Source organism: Armigeres subalbatus, chromosome 2 (genome assembly GCF_024139115.2).
Source record: "Armigeres subalbatus isolate Guangzhou_Male chromosome 2, GZ_Asu_2, whole genome shotgun sequence".
Classification (NCBI taxonomy): Eukaryota; Metazoa; Arthropoda; class Insecta; order Diptera; family Culicidae; genus Armigeres; species Armigeres subalbatus.
In genome coordinates, this window is record NC_085140.1 from 84,162,329 (window position 1) to 84,187,431 (window position 25,103).

The 25,103-nt window shown below is 41.8% G+C and overlaps 1 protein-coding gene across 3 annotated transcripts; it reads left to right on the forward strand.

The window, feature by feature from the left end:
* The first annotated feature begins 3,279 nt into the window (after nt 1-3,279).
* Nucleotides 3,280-5,574, forward strand: LOC134214647 (DC-STAMP domain-containing protein 2). 3 transcript variants are annotated; one of them, XM_062693967.1, is made up of 4 exons: nt 3,280-3,814; nt 3,877-4,351; nt 4,412-5,359; nt 5,423-5,574. In XM_062693967.1, exons 1-4 carry the CDS (start codon nt 3,283-3,285, stop codon nt 5,451-5,453), a joined length of 1,986 nt encoding a protein of 661 aa, XP_062549951.1. In that variant the 5' UTR covers nt 3,280-3,282; the 3' UTR covers nt 5,454-5,574. The 3 variants fall into 3 exon arrangements, with proteins under 3 accessions (XP_062549951.1, XP_062549952.1, XP_062549953.1); XM_062693968.1 differs by having other exon boundaries at nt 3,280-3,808; XM_062693969.1 differs by lacking the exon at nt 5,423-5,574 and having other exon boundaries at nt 4,412-5,366.
* The last annotated feature ends 19,529 nt before the right edge of the window (nt 5,575-25,103 follow it).

Below are 25,103 nucleotides of genomic sequence, written 5' to 3' on the forward strand. Positions count from 1 at the left end.
CAATTCGATCGAAAGTCGCCAAAATGTACTCCAGTATACTTGTTTTGCAAAATCATGAAGTTTGACATGTCGCACGATGGATTTCGAAGTCGATCTGCCAGTGACCATTTTTTTCCGGGAGGGAGGTAACCCCAGTACTCCTCGGAATATATCCGGAACCATGGCCATTGCACAAAAATTGACCTCGGTTCCTAAAACTATAGGAATTTTGTGATCGATTCCAGAAGATTGCTTGAAAATCCGTTAGAAATTGGCTGAGCTGCGTGGTTTTGAATTTTGAGTTTTGTCGTAAAATGGGGGTAGGGGACGTACGTGTTAAGGACATAGTTGGAAGAGTACCACGATGGCAGTCAAGATGGCACCGGACCTTCCACGGGTTCCATGGGCTACAGCTCTTCGATGAACCTACGCCGAATGGAGTATCCTTCTCCACTGGACTCGATCCTGGGCCAATCGCTTCCAGTCGCTCTGAACATTGAGCGCCCTGCCTCAGGTCCTCTTCAACTGCAAAAAGCCATCGTGTACGCGGCCTTCCACGAAGCCTGCGGCCTCTTCCGGGTTCTCTACTAAATATTATCTTCGCTTGACGTTCTTCCGGCATACGAACAACGTGACCAGCCTATCGTAGTCTGCCGTGTTGTATAAGCTTAATAATATCCAGCCCTTTATATACCTGGTACAATTCGTGATTCATGCGACGCCGCCAGATACCGTTCTCCTGTTTACCGCCGAGTATTGTCCGCAGCACCTTACGCTCAAACACTCCGAAAGCTCTCCAATCAGCCTCCTTTAACGCCCATGTCTCATGGCCGTATAAATCCACCGGAAGAATCAGAGTAGTGTACAGCGCGAGTTTTGTTTTCGTTTGCAGACTACGAGACTTAAGCTGGTTACGAAGTCCGTAATAATCCCTATTTGCAGCTGCAATACGCCTTTTCACCTCGCGGGTAACATCATTATCGCACGTCACTAATGTTCCAAGATACACAAATTCTTCTACCACTTCAAATTTTTCACCATCCAGCACCATTTCGCTACCACCACCACTAATGAACCCACGTTGATTGCCAGCGACCATGTACTTCGTTTTGCTGGTATTGATCGTGAGTCCAATCCTCGCTGTCTCGCTCTTAAAAGGCAAAAAAGCCTCTTCCACGGCACGGCGATCAATTCCGATAATATCGATATCGTCCGCAAATCCCAGGAGCATATGCGATTTCGTGATAAAGGTACCGCTTCTTTGCACACTAGGGGCTCATTCACAAATTACATAACGCATTAAGGGGTGGGTGGGTACATAATATTGCGTTACAAAATGTTACGGTTTGTCTAGGGGGTGGGTGGGTTTGTTTAGTTCTGTTACGGGTAACATTTATGATAATAAAATAATATAAAAAAAGAAATTTAAAATTAAATTCAAATTTGACAGTATTATTATGTACTATGAAGGAAGTTAAGGAAGAGTTCACTAAAAATACCAATTTATCATTTTTGTGTAATTTTAGTAAGACGTTATGCGTCACAGGTGGGGGTGGGTGGGTATGACGGAAATGTTACAAACAAGTCACGGAGAGGTGGGTGGGGGTTAAAATCTGTGTTTTTTTGCGTTATGTAATTTGTGAATGAGCCCTAGCTCTCCTAATCGCTCCCTCGAGCGCTATATTGAACAGTAGATTCGAGAGTGCATCACCCTGCTTTAATCCATCTAAGGTAACAAATGACGTCGATATTTCATCCACAACCCTTACACTTGATTTCGATCCGTCCAACGTTGTACGAATCAGCCGTATCAGTTTCGCCGGAAAACCATGTTCAAGCATAATTTGCCATAATTCATTCCGTTTCACTGAATCGTACGCTGCCTTGAAATCAATAAACAGATGATGTGTCTGCAAGTTGTACTCCCGTAATTTATCAAGGATTTGTCTCAGGGTAAACATTTGATCCGTCGTTGATCGAAAACCTGAATACGGGACATAATTTTGTACGCCGAATTAAGGAGGGTTATTTCTCGATAATTGGCGCACTACAGTCTAGGACAGCAAAACGAACGCGTGATCGGCCGAAATATTGTGTTCTGCATTGCGCGGCCAGTAAAAAAAATCAGTTCAGTGCGAGATTTCTCTTGTTTCGGACAGCAGAACGATCGCGCGATCGGCCGAAATATTGTGTTCTGCATTGCGCGGCCGGTAATAATAGTAGCCATCGAACAAGTAAGTGCAGTGTGTGTTTTAGTCGTCGGGAAAGAAATAAAATATCTATTTTGTGTTCGGTGGCTCATGCGCATGTCGCGCGTGGTCGAAAAAAGCGCGTTCTTCAATAGTTTGCTGTAGCCATCGAGCAAGTGAGTACAGAGTGCTGCGCTTCCGTGCGGTCGTCCAAAACGCGAATCTCCTCAGTTATCATATGCAACCGGGCGTGCATGTTTTAACTTTTAACTCGAATTAGTGTTATTTCCCATCCCATAAATTGTATCGCTTACCAAAGTGAATCCAGATAAATTATCCTTTGTAACTAAAACGATATCCTATCCCAAGACAATCGTGGAGATGCAGAGGTATAATCGGTCTATAGTAGCAACGAGAGTCGGACTAACAATCCTTCCATTCCTATATGACCGTAAGGACGTGGCCGGCGCCGTTATTGACTTTTAATATCACCGATGCACCGTCACTTCCTCCATTCAACAAAGTCTCGAAGTGTTGCTTCCACCTGGCAGCCATTTCAGTTTTATCTGTCAGCAAATTCCCTTGTTGGTCGTTGAACATGACTCGATAAAATACATTGAAGATTTTTAAAATTTGCTCACTCGACGTTTTGTTGTTTTGCTCTTTTGGCCTACAACCCTTCATACACTTTGCTGTTTGTGGTAAGCAGGATTAAATTGATTTGATTTGCTCTCGTACTTTTTTTTATAAAACATCCTTTATCAATTTTTTTTATTGAAATTGTACATAATAGATCAGGCATTGAATATGCTCCATAAGCAATAAGCATTTCTTCTTGACACCTGGGAGCAAATTGAACCTGTTTCTATCCATCCCCGGGACAGATTGGTTTATAACAGTATCTGTGTGGCAAGCACAATTGATACCTTATGCCCACGGACTCGAGAGTATTTCTCACCACAAATACCGACCGAGAATCGAACTCCGCCATCACCGGATTGGCTATCCTACGCCTTTACTCGCACTGCCAACTGAAAAAGACTCATTTCAACTCATATTGTATTTGCTATTCTTAGGCAGTAGGCCACATGTTTTGCCTTTTCTCCTAAAATGGATGTTTGAAATGTCACATCGGACAACCCAACCATTTCGATCCAAACATCATCGCAAGTCCCATAAAATCGTACTCGGGCTGATAATTGGCTTGTTCCAGACGGTAGCTCTTTTCCTGGTTCTTTACTATCAGTTTGACGTAAGCCGAAGAACCACTTGCATCGTGACCGCCATTTCGGGCACACTCTTTACCATCCAGTCCTGTCGCAGTTCCGACTTTCAGTGTGTGACGCTACTGATGGTACCTCAGATATTGAGCAAGCGGGGTCGCACTGCAAGCGTGGCCTACGCTTTCGTACTGACCATGAATGGACCGGCAAGGAATACGATTGCAAATGTGGACGTGCTGGGCCAGGCACTGAGCTGTAGCCAGGATCGCCTGAAGGCGGCCGTTCAAGATGCCCTTCAGGCACTGAAGGCTCCCTTCCTAGCAATGAAGAGAACAATCAAGATGATCCTCAGTGAGGTGGAGAAAGCGTTTATGAAAGTTCAACGGGTATTGATGGATGTAATGAGGCTTGTTAAACGTATTTGTACGGTGCAGGGTTATGGAAGGATTGAAACAGAAATCACTAACCATCGATTTGTTTCACAGTGCACACCATCAAGGCCGGTTACGAGTGGTTGGCTAATATAGCTGCGGTTTGTAATAAGAAGAATGGCACGCCGTTTGATCAATGCATTCGAGCATTAGAATCGGCGGTGGAGGATTGCAAGCAAAAACTGGGACCGATGGATTTCATGTGTGAAGTAACACATGTAGCCAAGGTGGTTTGCTATAGCGTCAAAGTTGTGGACTTGATTTGTGAGCTAATCGATTTCGCTAGTAGTTATATTGTGGACGAGATTGAAAGGAGACTCGAGAAGTTTATTCATGATATCCAGGTTATGTTTTTTGTAGAGGTGGACTTTGATCATTCGTTTGAGTTCAAAACCAATTTTTCAAAAAACTACTCGGAAATAGCTACAGATATTACCAAGGAAATCAAACATCGGAGTCGATATATCTTTACTATTCTCAATATTTTTACTATTGTTTCAAGTTTATTTTTAATTTGCGTTGTTATTAGGTAAAACCTTTCAATAATTCATAATGAACCCAGTCAATGTATTCACGGATCTGTTTTCAGGGCAGTAAGATACAAAATGAAGTACCTGACTCGGGACAGATTTGACAATGTCTACATTAGCCGAGATTTCATTGCCATAGATGAACATCGTCGATCGTTAAACATGGATACGATACTTCCTCTGACTAGGAAAGAACGGAATCGGTACATCCGCCTGACCTCCCTGTCCCTCATCCGAAAGGAAAAAATACGAATCGCCCGCAATGCATTGTTCCTGTTCATCTCCACAATACACATCCTAGGACTTATTGCGACCGATTATTGCCTTTACTGGCTTTTGGCGCTAATTCAGCGTATCTACCTTCGTCTAGGCGGTATTGAAAAACCTCCAATGGTGACACTGGAGGTTGGTGGATTCGGTATCGTTGCCGATTTGTACCGAGGTATCGTACGAGCGTTTGAACCCGTGGTAAAACAAGTGGACGCATTGAATCCTGCGCGTTGTGCACCTGATCCAAAGGTCCCCAACTTTGGTCGGTACGTGCAGATCGGCTTACTCTTGCTGTTTTGCTGGATCTGCATCGTGATGGAGCCCTACGGCCTTCGTGTCCGTCAATTGGTCATGAGGGCGTACTTCCCGGATAGAGCAAAGGAAAGGGCTTCTTGGTTGTACAATGATATCTTACTGAAACGGGAATCTTTCGTCAAGATCCTTCGACGCCAATTGGGAATGAAAAAAGGAGATTCCAAACCGAAACGATTGATTGACATCATCAGGGCGAAGACTAACCGAATCTGGATTTGTCGCAAGATATTGGGAACGAGCGGGAGCGGAAAGTATTGCATTTTCTGTGGTGAACGCACTGATGAGAATGAAGCAGTTAGCTGTATTAGGCCAGGTTGCGGTGGCATATATTGTTACGAATGTTTTCTAGAAATTGAGAATGTTTGTACGATTTGTTCAGAACCGATTGATCCTAGTGATCAAAGTGATATGTCAATAGAAAGGTATTAAAATTGACTTATTTGAATCATGAACGAAACAATTTTAATGATTTTTTCACTTTCCAGAGATTCTTCCGAAGATAATTTTGAAGTTTAATAAACAATAATTACACCATGAGATTGATTTATTAGATATTTTTTGCCAAACAGAAAATATATCATATTTTGCACACTTTATGATAACTTACTGAAATGAATATGTAAGCAAATAGATGAATAAATTGTCTATTCTAGTATCTAGTCAGAAGTAGCATAACAACGAAACTCTACAGAACAAGCTCAAAATCGTACTTCCAAGCAAAAGTTCACACGCCGCAACCACGCAGCACACACTGTTCCAGTTCTTCGCCATTGGAGTCAAAAATTCGAACGTACCGCACATGGATAAGAAGAGTGAAACCACAAGTACTCAAAGCGCCCAGGGCGTTCAGTAATTTTCATTCGTTACTACCTTTCGCCAGCAATCAGACTCGGCCATCTCTCGACCGGTCAGTTTCACTATGTGGTACCTACAAGCCAGACACTTGGAAATTGCTTGTTATGGTCATTTGCAGACCGTGGTAGCGAGAGCCCACCAGAGTTTGATGTTCGCCCGTCCCGACAGCACAAGCACGTTGTGTGACCAACCAGAAAAGGGATTACGTGAAAATTGAGTGCTCTTTTTTCCCACCGAGATAACCTCGCCTATTCTGCTCCTAGACGAGGCCGATCGACATGCGACCAAGTTGGCGCCCACGCCACACTCCGACGACTGAGCCCATTAGTGTATCTTTCTGAACCATCTACGACGACGGTGAACCATTTCGCGATCTTTCAAATGGTTTCCGCAACTCAATGGATGCAACGAAGGCATACAATCAATTTATTGTTTATGTTTCAATTATGAGACTGATTTAATGCTGACTCACTGCGGCTCAGTGGGGCTCAGACTACTATTGCTCGTGATTGCTTGAGGAGGTCTGGTTTCCCTTTTGCATACGGTCGAAGATGAAGGGAAAGATATCATTGATTGACTGGCTGCGGGTCAAGGAAGTCAAGAGATGATGGCTTTTCGCCATTTGGGAATTGAGCAAAAACATGTGGTTCGTTCACTTCAATGTGCGCTTTCGAAAAAATCCGAAAGCAAATTGATAACTTGAGTTACCAAATAATTACTATTACTGCCGGAAACATCGCAGTTGCTTTTAGTTGTCTTACCTCTATTATATTGGGTACTGTATTTTTAAAAAGTTTGCACTTAGTCAATAAAATGACAGTCTTGTGCGTGTGTATCTTTTCTCGCCGTGCCGTTTCTTTAAATCCGTAAGTATTCTGTAAACATGAGCTTTGCTCAGCCAGCAATGTACGAAGGTGTGAAGCCATAAAATAATTATTTTCTTTTCACCATTTTACTGTCCGAGAGAGTGTGCTTTTGTCGGTGAAAGGCATTTTACATTTTATTTACTTCAACACTGTGTTATGAAGGTGTTCTGGAATTTTTCTTGAAACTCTTGAAAACGACTAGACTAGCCTGGGCTGGTATGACAAAGGGTGACAATATCAATGCGGATAAGTTTTTCATGCGTCTGCACGGATGTTTAACCTTTAGTCTGTGCTCTGGAGTCAATATGACCCCAGGCCACTTTGAGTGGCTGCCATTTTTTTAGTTTTCAACCGATTCTCATAATTTTTGGTAGTTTGGTAAAACTCGCCGAGATCTGTCTCCTAGGTGCAAATTAGCTTGAAAAATCTTGAAAATATGCGCTACAGTGTACTTTTTTCAAAAAACTTGTTTGGCCAACTTTGGATTTTTGGGGCTGTTACGAAAGATAATTCAATCATCTTTCAGGACATTACCTAAGAAACGTCAATTGAGAAATCCATATTTTTTCTGCGTCACCTGTGGCGTACATTGGAACTAGAACTTTTCCTCATTCGATGCGCCATATTTTTATAAAGATTTTTTTTTCATGACAAACTGGCCTTGTTGTTTACGATTGAGACTTTAATTTTAATTTTTAATAATTAAGAATAAATGAAGAATTTTAATTTAATCAATTTTCAATGAAGGTGTGATTGCAAACAGCAGCACAGCATGCTACGCGCTCTTTAGCACTACGCAGTAATTGTTGATCCGAAGTCATTCACGACGTTGAACGACGGTTCAACACACGCCTACTGGAAGATGCTTCGATGAAAAGATCCTTCGTTGAAGAACTGGAGACTCGTGCTGCAGATATTCCGGAAGACCAATGGGCCGCCACGCCTTCATCGACACCAGCGAAAATAATCTGGACGAGCTCCGCGATCGGGAGAAAACAATAGATCACCGACGATACCTGGAGGAAGATATAGGAGCGAAGAGATGGATTTATTTTTTTTAATTAGAAGGCGATTCTCGGCACTGCCGGTGCCAAAGTTCTGGTACTAAACAGGCACCAGCTACTTTGGCGTAATCGATACATTGATAATTTGGCATCAGTAGCTAAAACTGTAATTTGTGGAAGAATTAATAAAACCGATTGATTTATGTCTTGACTTGATAATAATTCTTGAAGAAGGAACTGTCATTCATTCATTGTAGAATGAATGACAGTTCCTTCTTCAAGATTTTGTTAGTTAATTTCTCTAAATATACCGTTTGAACTTTTTTTCACCGTGACATCCTCCAGAAATTCTTAACGAAATTGCTTCACATGCTGGATATGAGCTCCCCTCAGGATTTTTTTTTCGAAGATCCCCAAGGAGTTCCTTTGGAAATACCATCAAAAATTCGTCGAGAAACTCCTTAGGCTTCATGAATTTCTTTACAAATTCCTCCAGGAGTATAATCGGATTTTTCAGATACTGCTCCCGAGTTTCCTTCAAGAATTGCCTTAGAAATTCCCCATTTTTTTGAAATATGTACCTTTATAAGAAATTGTTCCAGAAATTCTTTCAAAAATTCTGTTATAAATTTGAATTCCCGGAAAAATTCTTGGATATCCTAAGGAATTCGTTAGAATGTTTGGAAAAATGTCAAAAAATTCATGGAAGAATTTAGGATGGAACTCATGGAGCAATTTTCTAAGAATTCTAGGATGAATTTTCGAAGGAGTTGCTCAAGGAATTTCCTACCGAATTTCTGGAACAATTCGAATTAATTCCTGAAGAAAGTTAATGGAGAAATTTCCGAAGGGGGCGATTCAAATATGACGTCCAATACTTTTTGGGCAGCAGGGACTATGTCCAAGGGCTTGACGATCCCTCCCCAGGCCATCTGCGAGTTGTGGCGCCTGCCTAGGATGTGGTGGGGTTTGACAGTGGGCCCTGTTAAACCTCTATAAAAAGCTGCATGAATCCGCAAGTAGGCTCCGCCAAAGCGACCGTGTGCCGCTCAAAGCGCACAAGCTCAAGACCAGGTGGGACGGTAAACAGCCCTGACACGACGGCCCTCCGACGAGACAGGAGGTTTGCGCAGGCCCAATAAGCCGCCTTTAAATACAACTATTACGAACGACATAGAAGATAATACGACTCGATACAATCGGCAACGACCTAGGCGACGAATAAAGGATCACGATTGGAAGCTTGGAACATGGAACTGCAAGTCGCTAGGCTTTGCAGGTTGCGACAGGATAATCTACGATGAATTACATCCCCGCAACTTCGATGTCGTAGCGCTGCAGGAAATCTGCTGGACAGGACAGAAAGTGTGGAAAAGCGGGCATCGAGCGGCCACCTTCTACCAAAGCTGTGGCACCACCAACGAGCTGGGAACCGGCTTCATAGTGCTGGGAAAGATGCACCAACGCGTGATTGGGTGGCAGGCAATCAACGCAAGGATGTGCAAGCTGGTGCGCAGGTGCACAGCGGGCAAGGTGGATCGAACAGGTGGAGGACGATTTGCGGACCCTCCGCAGACTGCGTGGTTGGCGAAGTGCAGCCATGGACCGAGCTGAATGGAGAAGACTTTTATGTGCAGCACAGGCCACTTCGGCCTTAGTCTGATAATAAATAAATACTTTTAGTGCATTATAGAACCCCCCTCCCACATCTGTCACGCTTTTTTGTATATCTAGTACATGTACTGTCACAACATCACAACAACCTCCCCCCTAAAACCTGACGTCATTTTTTAACGACCCCAAGGTGTTCCATGAAGAATTTACGAAGGAATTATTGGTGGAATTTCCGAAGGAGTCCCTGTCGGAATTTCCGAAGAAATTCCTGGATGTGTTTTTGGAGGAATTTCCGAAGTAATTTCGTGAAGCATTCCCAAAAGGATTCCTGGCGTTTCTGAAGCAATTCCCGAGGGAAGTTCATAACCATTTTTTGAAGGAATAATCAAAGCAATTCGTGATGGAATTTTCAAAGGAATTTGGAAGGACTTTTGAAGGAGTTCCTGGAGTAACTTCTTGAAGAATTCCTGGAAGAAGTTTTTGATGAAATTGGATGATCTTCCTTAGGAATTCCTTAAGGAATTTATAAAAGAATTCCCTGAAGAACTTTAGAAGGATTTACCAACGGAATTTTGGAGAAATTTGCAAAGTATTTGCGGGGCTTAAGATACATATTACATCATATACTATTTTCAAATGTTCACAATCACCAATTTTTACTTGATGTACTAACTAACCATTTTCTCTACGGGTCGTTTTAGCCCCTAAAACTTATGCTCGAATATGATTGAAGCAGATTGCTGAATATTAAAAAAATGCTGGAAATCTAATTCTGAAGTGGATCGGTTGAAAGTCGGAATCGCTATCGAACGTATTCGGATCAAGAAAATCCAACTCTGTATCAATTGTACCATACTACTGGATCAATTTGGACAATAAAATCTAACTCCAAAAAGATGGTCGATGTTTAGAATCGCCATCGAACCTAATGGAATCAAGAAAACCTCTATTTTGTAGTAGATTGATGAAGGCAGGAAACGCCATCTTACCTATTCGGATCAAGAAAAATACAACTCTGGAGTGGGTCTATCGATGATTTGGGAACACAACTAGACTTAGTAGAGTCAACGAAAATCAGCTTTGAAGTGGTATGATCAATGTTCGAAATCGCTATCCGACTTATTTGCACTGGCGTCGCCAGCTATTGTCATTTGGTGAGACACCACTTGGCGCAAGAACAATAGCCTATGAGAACAATAGTGTGATTGCATCGTGTGGTGCCCCACCTCTGTCTCCGCCAGTGCTTATTTGGGATAATAAAATCCAACTCTGGAATGAGTCTGTCGATGGTCGGAATCACTACATGCTATAGTGGGTTGGTTGGTGGCCGAAATCGCCATCAGAATTATTTTGGTCAAGAATTATGTTGCTGTGTACCGTTCTCAAAGTTCTGTGCAAAATTATCCTAGCCCGGATTCAGGAGAAGATCGATGCGACTCTCCGGCGGCAGCAAGCCGGATTCCGTGCCGGAAGATCCTGTGTGGACCATATTGTCACGCTCCGCATCATTCTGGAGCAGGTCAACGAATTCCAAGAGTCCCTTTACTTGGTATTCATTGACTACGAAAAAGCTTTCGACCGTCAATCACGAGAATATGTGGGGTGCCCTGAGACGCAAGCGGGTTCCTGAGAAAATCATCGGCCTCATCGAAGCACAGTACGAGGCCTTTTCGTGTAGAGTGCTGCACAATGGGGTCCTGTCCGACCCTATCCGGGTCGTAGCTGGTGTGAGTTAAGGATGTATTCTATCACCGTTACTGTTCCTCATCGTAATCGATGAGATTCTGATAGATGCGATTGACCGTGAACCAAACCGCGGGCTGTTATGGCAGCCTATAACCATGGAGCACCTAAACGACTTCGAATTGGCTGATGACGTTGCACTCCTCGCGCAACGGCGCTCTGATATGCAGAGTAAGCTCAACGACCTTGCCGAGCGCTCCTCTTCGGCAGGTTTAATCATCAACATCAACAAAACCAAATCGTTGGATGTAAACACGGCGACTCCTTCCAGTTTCACAGTAGCCGGGCAACCAGTGGAGAATGTTGAAAGCTTCCAATATCTTGGTAGCCAAATGGCGTCAGACGGCGGTACCAAGATCGACATAGGCGCACGGATCAAGAAAGCAAGGGCTGCCTTTGCGAGTTTAAGAAATATCTGGAAAAACAGGCAGATAAGTGAACGCACCAAAATACGAATTTTCAACTCTAACGTGAAATCTGTGCTGTTATACGCTAGCGAAACATGGTGTGTATCAGTGGAGAACACTCAACGGCTGCAGGTGTTCATTAACAGATGCCTGTGGTATATAATTCGGGCCTGGTGGCCTCACAACTGGATCTCAAACAACGAGCTCCATCGTCGTTGTCACCAGAGGCCGATAGCAACAGAAATTCGGGATCGGAAGTGGGGCTGGGTCGGCCACACTCTACCCCCTACGGAAACGAAATCTGTAAACAAGCATTAGACTGGAACCCAGCGGGACATCGCAGCAGAGGCAGACCCAGAGGCTCATGGCGGCAAAGCCTCAATAAAGAAATAAAAGAAGTCGACCAAAATCTAACCTGGCAACAGGTTAAAGCGATAGCCTGGCAACGCTCAGGATGGAGATCTTTCAAGTCGGCCCTTTGCACAGGATCCATAAGTAAGTAAGTAAAAAAAATTTTACTCTGGGATGGCTTTGTCGGTGGTTTGCAGACAATCCGGCACATAGTTGGGGAAGATCTATTGATTACGTAACGCAAAAATTAACCATTTACAACCCCCCTCCCCCCTGTGTCACACTTTTTGTATGAATCATTTAAAATTTTTGTATTGATTGTCACACTTCGGTCAACTCCCCTCCCCCTCTAAGCGTTACGTAATTTATGGAGGACATAGAACATAATTATCCCTTGGGTCAAAATATTTCAACTTCAAAATGGGTCCCAATTGCCATAGAATGCAGGAGGACGAAAAAGAGAATAAAACTCTGGGCTGATAGCAAATATTTATTGGTAACTAATCCCACTATGCAGTTGCTCGTGTCTATCAAAATCGAAAGATAGCTACAAAAGGATTATAAACTACAGACAAAGATTGCAAAGGATTGTCGTTGTTGTCGCTGTCCGGAACATCTTTCTGATTCTTCTACTGATTTTCGGGAATCGGAAATGGACATTAAACCATACCACCCTTTGGATGGATTGATGGAAGTATTCCCTGAAAGAATCCATGTATTAAATTCCACTAAAAAATCCTCCATGGACTACTTCAAAAAACTAGCAGCACTGCTTCAGTTTGACAGGTATTCTGACCAACTATTATAATGTGTAATTGTAAACGATTTGAATAAACAACAAGGGAGATATGGAGTTAGATAACTTTTTGGTCATTTTGCTAAAAATAATTGGATTTCCGCAACTAGTATTTCATTACCATATATACGTTCAATCAGGTGAACATTATACCATTTCGATAACCTATTTAATAGAGTATTTTATGGTACAGAACACCAATCCGGGTGGTTCTCCAAGAAGTCAAAACCATTACTTGAATAATTTTTGGGACTGTGGGGTAAAAGTACGCAGGAATCGGTGGGGCAAGAGTACGCATATAAATTTTCAAGTTATGATGTCAAACCCGTATCTCCAGCCGAAATAAGACTTCTTCCAAAGCGTAAAGATCCACAACTAAGAAAAAAGGGACATAATTCGAAATTATCGCAAGTTTTTAGGATAAGTTGAAGTAATTCGGTGTTAGAAAGGGCTTAGCGAACAAAGCACTGAAGCGAAATAATGAAATTGTATTAGGACTTGCTGTACACCTAAACATAGTACGAAAACACAACTTCATCTAAATGATAATTTCATTTAATCAAAAGGAACATTCAAAAATTACGCAACGTTTAGCTGGGAGAGGTTGTGAGATGTGTGACGATCCATATAATTTTTAGAGGATTCATACAAATAGTGTAAGATAGGGGGGGGAGGGGTGATAAAATAGCCAAATTTTACGTTACACGATTAGTGAACTTTCTTTAAGGAAAATCCCTTTGTATACGCCACGCGAAACCTGATATATATTTTTACCTCTGTAGTTTTTTGTATATACTAGTAGTTTTATGTAGTTTTTTGTACTTCCGGTGGAATTCCCGAAGGAACTTGCGGAGGAATTCCCGAAGGAACTTCCGGAGGAATTCCCGAAGGAACTTCCGGAGGAATTCCCGAAGGAACTTCAGGAGGAATTCCCGAAGGAACTTCCGGAGGAATTCCCGAAGGAACTTCCGGATGAATTCCCGAAGGAACTTCCGGAGGAATTCCCGAAGGAACTTCCGGAGGAATTCCCGAAGGAACTTCCGGAGGAATTCCCGAAGGAACTTCTGGCGGAATTCCCGAAGGAACTTCCGGAGGAATTCTCGAAGGAACTTCCGGAGGAATTCTCGAAGGAACTTCCGGAGGAATTCCCGAAGGAACTTCCGGAGGAATTCCCGAAGGAACTTCCGGAGGAATTCCCGAAGGAACTTCCGGAGGAATTTCCGAAGGAACTTCCGGAGAAATTCCCGAAGGAACTTCCGGAGGAATTCCCGAAGGAACTTCCGGAGGAATTCCCGAAGGAACTTCCGGAGGAATTCCCGAAGGAACTTCCGGAGGAATTCCCGAAGGAACTTCCGGAGGAATTCCCGAAGGAACTTCCGGAGGAATTTTCGAAGGAACTTGCGGAGGAATTTCCGAAGGAACTTCCGGAGGAATTCCCGAAGATATTTCCGGAGGAATTCCCGAAGGATACTTCCGGAGGAATTCACGAAGATACTTCTGGAGGAATTCCCGAAGGAATATCCGGAGGAATTCTCGAAAGAACTTTCGGAGGAATTTCCGAAGGAACTTCCGGAGGAATTCCCGAAGGAACTTCCGGAGGAATTCCCGAAGGAACTTCCGGAGGAATTCCCGAAGGAACTTCCGGAGGAATTCCCGAAGGAACTTCCGGAGGAATTCCCGAAGAAACTTCCGGAGGAATTCCCGAAGGAACTTCCGCAAGAATTCCCGAAGGAACTTCCGGAGGAATTCCCGAAGGAACTTCCGGAGGAATTCCCGAAGGAACTTGCGGAGGAATTTCTGAACTACCGGAGGAATTTTCGAAAGAACTTCCGGTGGAATTCATGAAAAAACTTCCGGAGGAATTCCCGGAGGAACTTCCAGAGGAATTTCCGGAGGAACTTCCGGAGGAATTCCCGGAGGAACTTCTGGAGAAATTCCCGGAGGAATTTCTGGAGGAACTTCTGGAGGAATACCTGGAGGGACTTCCGTATGAATTTGTCTTGTTTGTCTAATTTGTCCTATTTGTCTTATTTGCTTTATTTTGCTTATTTGTTTTATTTGTCTAATTTGTCTTATTTATTTTCAATTGTTTATCTCATCTCATTCCCATATTTGATTTCAATATATATATTTGGTATCCTCGTGTTCCCAAATAGGAATACGCTTTTTTCTAGTGTCACGCTAGATACAAAGTTGACGGACTTGCTACCGCTCTCATCGCTCCTTTCCTGCCGTGCGCCACAAGAAGATCGGGACCAATTTACGATTTGGGCGTAACTTATTTTGTAAACAAACATTGGAAGGAGAATTGGCCCTGACGAAAGCGAGAAAACAAAATGGGGGCCGGCTGATGCTTTTTTATTTCACCCAGCAAGGGATATAGAACGTCAATTTTAAAATGCTTATTAAAGCGTTTAAACACATTTTAGCCTAAAATTGTTCACTTTTTTGGGTTAGAAATTTAATTTACTTTCATATAGGTAACACGAATTGAATTATTGAATTATTTTGATTAAAAAAACATGTGTAGATAAGGAGCCTAACATGTAGTTTTTCAAAATTCTAATCATACGTATTCAAAAGTTTTCAACATATCACTGTTAATAACATTTTGAAAGCATTTTAAAATATACTTCCTATACTTCACCATGACAGTGATTTCACGCACACGTCCGTCGCCGCTAGATGGCAACAGCGCGGCTCGGCTGCGTCAAAGCGAATTCCTGCTAAAACAAGCATTTTATGAGGAAACCACGGTATGGATCCGAGAGATTAAGCTTTCCTCTACCAGATAAGGGAATTAGTTTGGGATGAAAACGCTTGCATTCTCCGGAATGCATGAAGCAATGTTTGTTTACAAAATATATTTCGCCAAAATCGCAAATCAGTCCCGAAATATGCTGTTGGCTGCTCTCCCGAAATGGTAACTTTTGTATGGAATTTAAAAAACTTGGTTGAAGTAAAAAGAGCTTCCTTCAAAATTTATTGCGGTGACATATACTTTTTATTACATCCAGTGATTCGTACAGTACATTTTTGCTGCTATTATCATGTCACATTGCTTGTACCGGACAAAATGTTGCACAACATTCTCTTGTGACAATTATAGTGTTGTAGACACATGCCATTCATGGCAATGAATGTATTACCCGCGAGTCGTTCGTATCATGTGACAATAGTCGTGCCGCCTGTGAATGTATCGCTATCTATTATGATGGTAGTGCAAAATGAATGTTCTGAGCAGTCATAAAAGCTATGATGCTTATAGAAAAAGTAAATTAATAAACAATTTGTTTCGTTTGACTGCATTGGCTGCACACTTATTATGTAAATGGTTATGGCGGGCGGGTAAGAACAAAAATAATTTATAATGAAACAATTTTTCATAGGGAGGGGTTCAAAGCCCGGAGAATTCGCTTTCGTACTGAGTGTATGTATCTTCATTTTATATTCCGAGTAAGATTTCTCAAAACAATAAATCGTCAAACGATGAGACACTTTTTATATATTTCTAAGCTATTTCTGCTCTGAAAAAAGAACGTGTTTACAGACTTAAAAATCATTTAAATAATTTAATATTTCAACTATTCGAGCCAGATTTATTTTTAACCTGTTTTTGATTATCTAATCTAAGTAAAAAATGATATTTCTAGATAGGGGGAATGACGGCTTTGGCAGGTTTTGTTCTATTATTGGCAGGAGGGGGGGTTATGACTGATTATGCTCAAATTTGGCAACATTGTGGCTAAATTTGAAACAAAACCTGCCAAAGCCGTCTTTTCCCCCATATTAAAAAAAAGCACTAAAAATCAATATAATAACAAAAAAAATAGGCTCGTACGTATAATTGTGTGATAAGTAATTTTATTTTCTAGGTTGAACCACATTTTTTTTTCAAAATTTTGATTTTTATTGTTGAAAACCCAGGTTGAGGAAACTGGGGTAATATGCACCCTCTGGGCAAAACGACTCATTTGCCATTTCTAATACATTTTCAGCAGTTCTTCCAGAGTATTTACAACAGCGCATGTAGTTCGGATCTCGAACTAGCGATCCAGTAGTAAACATTAATGAAAATATTCCTGGAACATAGCTAGCGGAATATGCCAAAAAGTCGTTTTGCACCGGGGGTGCATATTACCCCAGTTACCCCTAATGCCACTAGCGGTGATGATGCCTTTGTCCAAACAATCGATGTATTCCAACTATAATTGCCTACCTTAAGGCGTTTACCGACGCTTGCTTTATACATAGAAAAATGATTGAAACGCAAGGGGTGGGACGCTGAGCACAATGTTCCAAGCACACATTTGCTGGATTTGATTCACATGTGTGGCCCTTGGTGTGGCACACTCGGCACACTTTTGACGTTTGAATGATCCTGGACATGAAATACCGGCAACCTTGCCAACGCTTGTTTTCACCTGTTTTGACGTATTGATATGAGTGACGTTTGGCGCACGCACACTATAACGTTCGATTCGTCATATACTGAGACGCCATATACGTTTGTTTTCCTTCTGTTCATAACCTCAAAATTGATCGATCATCACAATTATTAAAGAGGAGTCAAAAAATATATGGAAATTAACCCATTTAAGTTTTAATTAATTAAGTTTCGATGAGTTGCATTCGGACGTGAGAATGACGAATCGATTCATAATAGTAGATAAATATAAATATAAATCACACAGATATTCTCCGGCAGCGGCAGTTTTATCATAAAATTCAATTGAAACCCCTGCACTGGTGATATTCGAATACAAAACATTATTAAAATCGTTCCCTTTCTATCGGACGCTCCTTGATTCATATTCCCATTGGCATGAATGAAGTACTCAACAATTTACCGGATTTAAGCGGTGTCCTAATGACGAGCTTTATGACTGTTTGACATAGAATAAATATAACCTGAATCAAATCCCTCGCTCAAACGGAATGTCTACTTTTGTTCCATCTAAATACCCTATCATCACATTTGTCACCACCGAACTTCCGGAATTCCGGATGCTGCGAAGTGAACCGCATTATTGCTAAATTCCTCGGATTGTAGTAGCGATTAACCCGTTATTCGGATGTGAAGAATAACACTAAAGTTATATTGCTAATAAATACCTTTCGTGTTGTACGTTTTATCCGGAACCAACTTGTTACCGCTGCTACAATCCAGTCCAGCTTCTCCCCAAGCACCAGTTTCCGATTAAGCCCCAGATACTTGAAATCAATTCATCGAGCCAGCCTACCTGTGCACGTTTTACGATCCTCCGTTGCATTAATTCGATTCGCGTCGCATGCTTGGTCGCATATGTTCATGATTTTGTTGTTTTTTTTTTTTCAATCGCGGCAAGAGGCAGCTTGATGTTGACATTTGGAAGTGTTGCCGAAATTTCCGATTGTCAAAATGACAAAGTGTCATACATAAGGTGAGGCACAACTTATGGCACAATGTGGCACAAGCTGTGGCACAATAGTCACAAAGAATAAAATGAACACAAATTTAATTGTGCTCAGCGACCCACCCCTTGTTGAAACGTTTGATGATCAAAGTTACCCCAAATTGAAGAGTCAAAAGACTCCATAAAAAAATTTAAAACCAGTTTAAAATTATCAAATAATCAAGAACAATTGCCTAATACGTTATATGTACATGTAGCAGTACTCGTTTTAAAAATATGAGAAAAGCAACTTACGGAGGAAATATGTACAAAACAATTAAAAAATTATAAATGTTCCCCCGGATCACGGCACTATAGATCGTGGTAACGGAATGATTGATAGAAGCATAATTCGTAACCTGATTGCAGTTCAGTTCATTGCACATATACTGAAGTCGTAGTCAACGCTAGATGTTAGCTTAGAATTTTTAATGTGAGAACGAACGTCGTCAGCACAAACAGCATACTTCTTGAAAAAATATCAGCATAAACACAAGGACACATGTTATGGTCATATTGCTTGGAATTTTTTTCAAATGGTCCTAATTGATTTTGAAAAAGACGCACGCCGAAAAAAGCTAATAAATCAATATCGATAATCCGTGAACGTGAATTTTAAAATAAACTTAAGAAACGGTTCAACGAAATCGATTTCTAGTGGTTTTTACTCGCGTGAAAGAAAAAAACATTTTGTATAAATTTTGCGTAAACCGTTCATCTTTCTTAAATCTTACACTTGCTGTGTATATGCAAATCGTGTTTTCATAATATTGTAATTATTGTTCATTTCGGGTGGCCGGAAAATAGGAAATTAAACTTATAAATCCCAAAATCTGCGAAAAGAAAGCACAAAAAGCGAGCTCAGCTATATTAACTGTAGTATTTTCAAATATTTAGCTCCATTGGTGATGCATTCATCACCTTCAAAATTATATTCCATTAGTTTCATTTGTGACACATATTATGTCGCATAGAAAAATGTCACGGTAGCTCATGACTTTTTTTTTCTGTCATGCTACAATAATTTGTGTTACATGACCATCACACATGCAACACGTGACCATCAACAGATTTACAGTTCAAGACAGTACATTTTAATCCACTGATTACATCAAAATGATCGTTGGAAAAATTCAAAACTTTTGTCAGTTGGGTTTTGCGAAATTCGGTTCCTTTGTGCCTCAAATCATCGGAGAGAGGTACAGAGAAGCGAAAATTTCAGTTGTACAATAGTTCAGTATTTAGAGCTTAATTCAAATTTGGGAAATAGTAGGTCCATGAAATTTTGTAGGAACATTCCTTGATAAATTTCAAAGAGATTGTCAGTTGGGATAAGCGAAATTCGTTCCCAATTCCGAGTTATAGACATTTTAGTACGAAAGTAGCGCTCTACCGCGAGAGAGCTTCCCTCAGACCTTAATTTCCTTTGGAAATTTTTCCAAGAATACATTCAAAAATTGTTCCATAAATTCCTTTAGAAGTTCCCCCAGGAATTCCATAGGAAATTCCTCAACGAACTCCTTTTAAAATTCTTTCAGGAAAAGAAGTGTGGGTTCGAATCCCACCCTAGTAAGAAGAAAACTTTTGGTAAGGCGGAAAATTTTCCATTGGTCCACTGGCTGTTGTGTAAATTCGTGTCCGTTGTTTAATACAAAGCGTTTAGTATTCATTCTGAGCGACCTATGGCTGAAGACGGTGATCATGTATTTTTTCTTTCTCTTGTTCATATTAACTCTTGGTACTTTACCTTTTCTGTAAGTTCTTCGGTTATCGAGGTTGTCGCTACTGATTGGGTACAAACACTTCGAGTACAGTACGCATGGTACGCACACTTTTGTAGATCTCAATTATTGGATTTGGCAATAAATTTCGATAACTAAATCCAGATATTAAAATATTGAATAGATTTAATTGGGGATTGAATGAATATATTAGATAGGACAGAGTTTGGAATTGAAGATTTGTCTGTAGATAACAATTGAATATGACAATGGATTTATGGATTTGATGCATAGATCCACTATGTAGGATTATTCTTCGAGTTTGCATAGATCTGAAGATTAAATTCAATGATTAGAAAATACTAGTTTAAATATTTAGTTTATATTGAATATGAAGCCTAGTTTTTGAGATTGAATTTGGAGGCTGGATGACCAGATTATGTATGTAGATTTGATTTTATTGTTGAATTTAGTGATGAATTGCGGGAAAAGGGAATAAAAGACATTAGTCTTGAATACTGCTATGATGTCGTCCAAGAGTTTAATAATTTAACATTTTAGCATTTTTTACAAATTTATTTCAGGTATAAAGCACCAATTTCATCGGTTCTTTCTGTAAGCATGCACTTACTGAGAAAAAAAATGTATAGAGATTCGAGTAAACTTTCACTATGGCTATGGAGCATAAAACCACAAACCCCAGAGAGCAATTTACGCCAATTTTTCTCCTGGGGTTATGCAAAAACCTAAAGTCATCAACCGTTCACCATTCTCCGTCTGGACCTCGGATCAACATTGGCAGAACCAATTTACTCCTCCTAGGACTCCAACCAACCGTGCAGGACCGTGCGGCTGTCGCCCGTAAGTTGAGCCACAAAGTGCAACCAAAGAAGGCAAAATTACCATAAATGCAAATTTTGCGTGCACCTAATTGGTCCTCTGCTTGGGCTCGGTGCTGGCTGCCGGCTTGTTTATTGCTGCGGCTTTGAGAACCAACAATGCCGCCGTGCCGGGGCCTGGCCTTGAATCTGTGGTGGTTTTATGGCGTATTTGTCGGTATGTTTGTCGTTCTTTCCAGATTGGACAAATAATTAAATCGAATCAAAACCAAATGGACCGCAGTCGGATTCGCGCCTATTCTATTGATTCGGCGGGCGGCATGGGCTGGTGCTATGGAGGTGAGGAATCGGGCGAAATATCTTCAAAAAGGGTACAGTGTTTTGCCGAATGCGAAGTTGAAATATGCAAATAAGATACAATTAAAAGACGTATGGTGTCGGAGTGACTAACTTGTTAGATAAATAGGCAGGCAGTCACCGAACGTTGCCACTCTGTGTTAATAGAGGTGTGGCACACGATGCACTTAGCTTGTTTGAGGTACATAAGAGATGTCGTTGAAGTTTATCGAACGGCTTTTTTTTCCTGGCTGGTTTCCTTGAAGATATGCATCTGATTCGATGGCGAACACATGGCGCTATTAACAGATATAAAATGGATTGGTCATCATCCAAATCTCCTAAATGCTTTTCATGTTACTACAACGAATGCTACGCAATATACAGTGAAAGAAAAAAAAAATAACACTGGGACAGAGCCGCAGACAGTTATTAACTGCGAGGTTTCTAAGCCAGGTTACCATTTCTGCATTCGTATATCATGAGGCTAGCACGATGGTTCTTTTATGCCCAGGGAAGTCAAGACAATTTCCAATCCGAAAATTGCCTAGACCGGCACCGGGAATCGAACCCAGCCACCCTCAGCATGGTCTTGCTTTGAAATCGTGCGTCTTACCGCACGGCTATAGAGGGCCCCGAAGAATTTACAATAAGAAAATAGAGATATGTATACGAAAAAGAGACTTATTGAAATAGAGGTAAGGAGAACTACATAGGTTTTAGTTTTAGCGATGATGCATAGCTACGTTGTCATTCCCGTGCTGGAATCTTTTTCTATGATGTGTTTCGAACGAAATCATCCGTAAACAGGCGATAAATTACCAATCCCTTAATGTGTTCGGCACTTCCCCGATAGCTGTCAGTCGTTGTCCCCGTCAAGCGAAAGGTCGTCGGTTCCGGATTTGTTTACACGTTCATTTTTCGTAGTAAACCACCAGCAGTTAAGTGCTTTTCTGTTGTACCGCTGGCTGCGCTCCCAGCATTAACGTGCATGCTTTCTATTTACAGCGTAGTTGAGTGCCTGGCAATTGATTGCAAATGCCTTTTTCCCAACCATCATCAGCACCGGCGGCGGACGTGTGTTTAGATACCCTTTTGTATGGGCTCGACCAACACAGCGTGCCAATGGGTTTGTAACACAACACTTTTCAGTGGACCGGTAGAATCCGATTCCAAAACGGGTTAAGTGTCTACGATGAGCCTAGAATGGGTACGTGACTTATCGCAAACAAGTGTGCTCCAGATCGGCGGGCGTGTTGAGTATTTTCCCGATTCTGGTCCTTCGAGCACGGCTTGGGCAGGAGGAGCAGAAAGGAATTTGTCGATACAGCATTTATACCCACTGACACGAATGCGGCATTTTGTTCAATCTAGTTTACGATCGTTCGAGAGCAAGAAAAACAATTGGCTTCCAAAAATTAGGTCACACAAATTGAAGTGGTAATTGAGAATCACATGCTCATGCAGCTGTTGTTAGGATGCTTCTTGGTTAAACTCTTGGAATAATTTTATTATAAATAGTAAGCTCTTCAAAGTTATTTTATTCAGAATAACAGAATTACAGAGCAACAGAATAACAGAAAGAGTTTTTGTGGAAGCTCAAAATAATTTCGTTTGAGAACTCAAAAAAAAGAAAGAATTTGGCGTAAAAAGAATTTGGCGTAGAAAGGTCTTAGAACGGCCCAAGCATACTTCACTAATCCAGTCACCTTCAGTTTACTTACATACTTATTGGTTCTGTACACTCGCAGTGGTGAAAAGCCGACTTGAAAGATCTCCATCCTGAGCGATGTGTGACAACGACGATGGAGCTCGTTGCTTGAGATCCAGCCGTGAGGCCACCATGCACGAATTATGTTCCACAGGCATCTGTTGATAATCACATGCAGCCGTTGAGTATTCTACACTGATACACACCATATTTCGCTGGCGTATAGCAGCACAGATTTCACGTTAAAATTAAAAATTCGGATTTTTGCGTTCTTCTATCTTCCTGTTTTTCCAGATATTTCGTAAACTCGCAAAGGTAGCCCTTGCTTTCTTGATCCGTGCGACTACGTCGATCTTAGTACCACCGTCTGATGCCATTTGGAAGCTTTCAATATTGTCCACTGATTGCCCGGCTACTGTGACACTGGAATGAGTCGCCGTGTTTATCTCCATCGATTTGGTTTTGTTAATATTGATGACTAAACCTGCCGAAGGGGAGCACTACGCAAGATCGTGGAGCTTACTCTGAATCAGAACACCGTTGAGCGAGGAGTCTAAGCCAAATCGAACCGAATTATGGGTGAACCTTTGTGTCCTCTCGGTAAAGCTACTAAGAAAAGGCCCCAGGTCCTTCCTCCCCCGGTTTTGGAGGTACCCCACTACCCTTGTTCGGGGTAGTAACCCTCCGCGTTTTGGAGCGGCCCCCAGGGAGCTCATCCCCTGGAGACTGTCTCCCCCGTTTTTGTGTCTGCTCCGTTGGAGCAGTCACCCCCGACGTGCCCGCAAATACTTGAGCCTCAGTCTGGGTAGACTTTGGCACCACCGTCTTCGCTGGCACGCCCTCGGTCGATTCGACCTTGCCCGAGTCCGCGAATCCTTGGGCCTCAGTCTGGGTAGACCTCGACTCCACGGATTTCACGGGTTTACACTTGGCCGTCCCGACCGCCCTCTCCAGCTTGGCGTCCAGCATCGACTTTCGAAGTTTCAGCAAGCTCCTCTTGAGTTCCTTACTGATATTATGCTTCGATGACGCAAAGTCGATGATGGCGTCCAGCTGTTCCGTCGCCACCTCGAAGGCTGAAAGCCCATAGCGTTTGTGGTTTATCACCTTCACAAGCCATAGGCCGTCTATAACCTCTACCGGCGGAGCCTGGGAGATGGTTAAGTGACCCACGCTGCCGCTGCGCACTGAGCTGCCGACTATTACCTCTGGCCTCCTAGGCGGAGACCTGATCAACCCACCTCTCGCGAAGGGGTTGTCGCCTACACTACTACTACTACCTAATTGAAGAATTGACTTGGTTTTCCATTTTGGTCCCACGAGTTGCTCGGGAAAAGAGGTCCACCACGCCAGAGCCCAGCATGACGCGGTAAGGGACAATTACTGTGGAGGGTGCTCAGGTACCCCACAGGCTCCGTTAAAGGCCTAGCTCATTATTTCACCCCCCTGGCCATGCATTCCCTCGGCACGGGTCGCTTGACGCCTTGGGATTAGGGGTTAGGGACGATGGTCCCGTTGGTCGCACCCACTCACTCTAGCTGATGTCAGAAGGACAACAGTGCCCAGGCTGCACTACCAGCTAAGTACGCAACCCTTAGCTGGCGGTCAATTGTCATCAGAAGACCCGTGGAAGCGTGAGATTGGAACTTGTGAGCACCAGAGCTGTGTAGGTCGCTCTTTCCCAGATGTCAACTCACCATTTCGCAGCCCGTATGTATGTGTGTATGTATGCAAAATTTTGTAAAGACACTTTTTGAAACTTGACCGAATTACTCGCAACAAGTTCCATTCGTCTGTCCCATTGTTTGCTATTGAAAATTGGCCACATTGGACTATGGGATTAGTTACGGCCAAAATACTATTTGCTATGCAAAAAACGGTAAAGAACACTCACTCATATTTTTCAGTATTTTTTTGCACGAGAAAGGCACCAACACCACTAGGTGGATTAATTAGGGTTTTTTCTTTACAAGTCCGCAGTTTGTGATATGTAAGGACGGTTGGTGGGGAACATAATTACTTATCTCGAGACAAAATTTCGCTTAAATCAAAAAGGGTGTTTGACTTTTAATTTTTCAAGTCGATATTTTTAATGTTGGACTCAACTTCATTTTTTTTTCAAAATTTGACTGGTTTTGCGATAGTCATACATATAAAACTTTTTTGTTGTTAAATTTGCCATTTTTCCATTTAAAAATGAAAAATTATAAAACAAAAAAATATAGGGGAAGAGGTTCGGTTGTGGGCACCCTTTTGTGTTTGGTCCATAACATTGGCCCTGGTTGATCTTATGTCGACATTTGCATAGCAATCGAAAGCTAAACTTATAACCTTACTACTAGCAAAGAAATTAATATGATTTCGTCGATTTAGAAAAAAATATTGACAATTTAGAAAATTTGACATTTTTGGACATTTTCATTTCGTGGTTCGGTTGTGGGCACCCTTGAAAACTTAGCTAAAAATAAAGAAGCATGAATAAAAACCA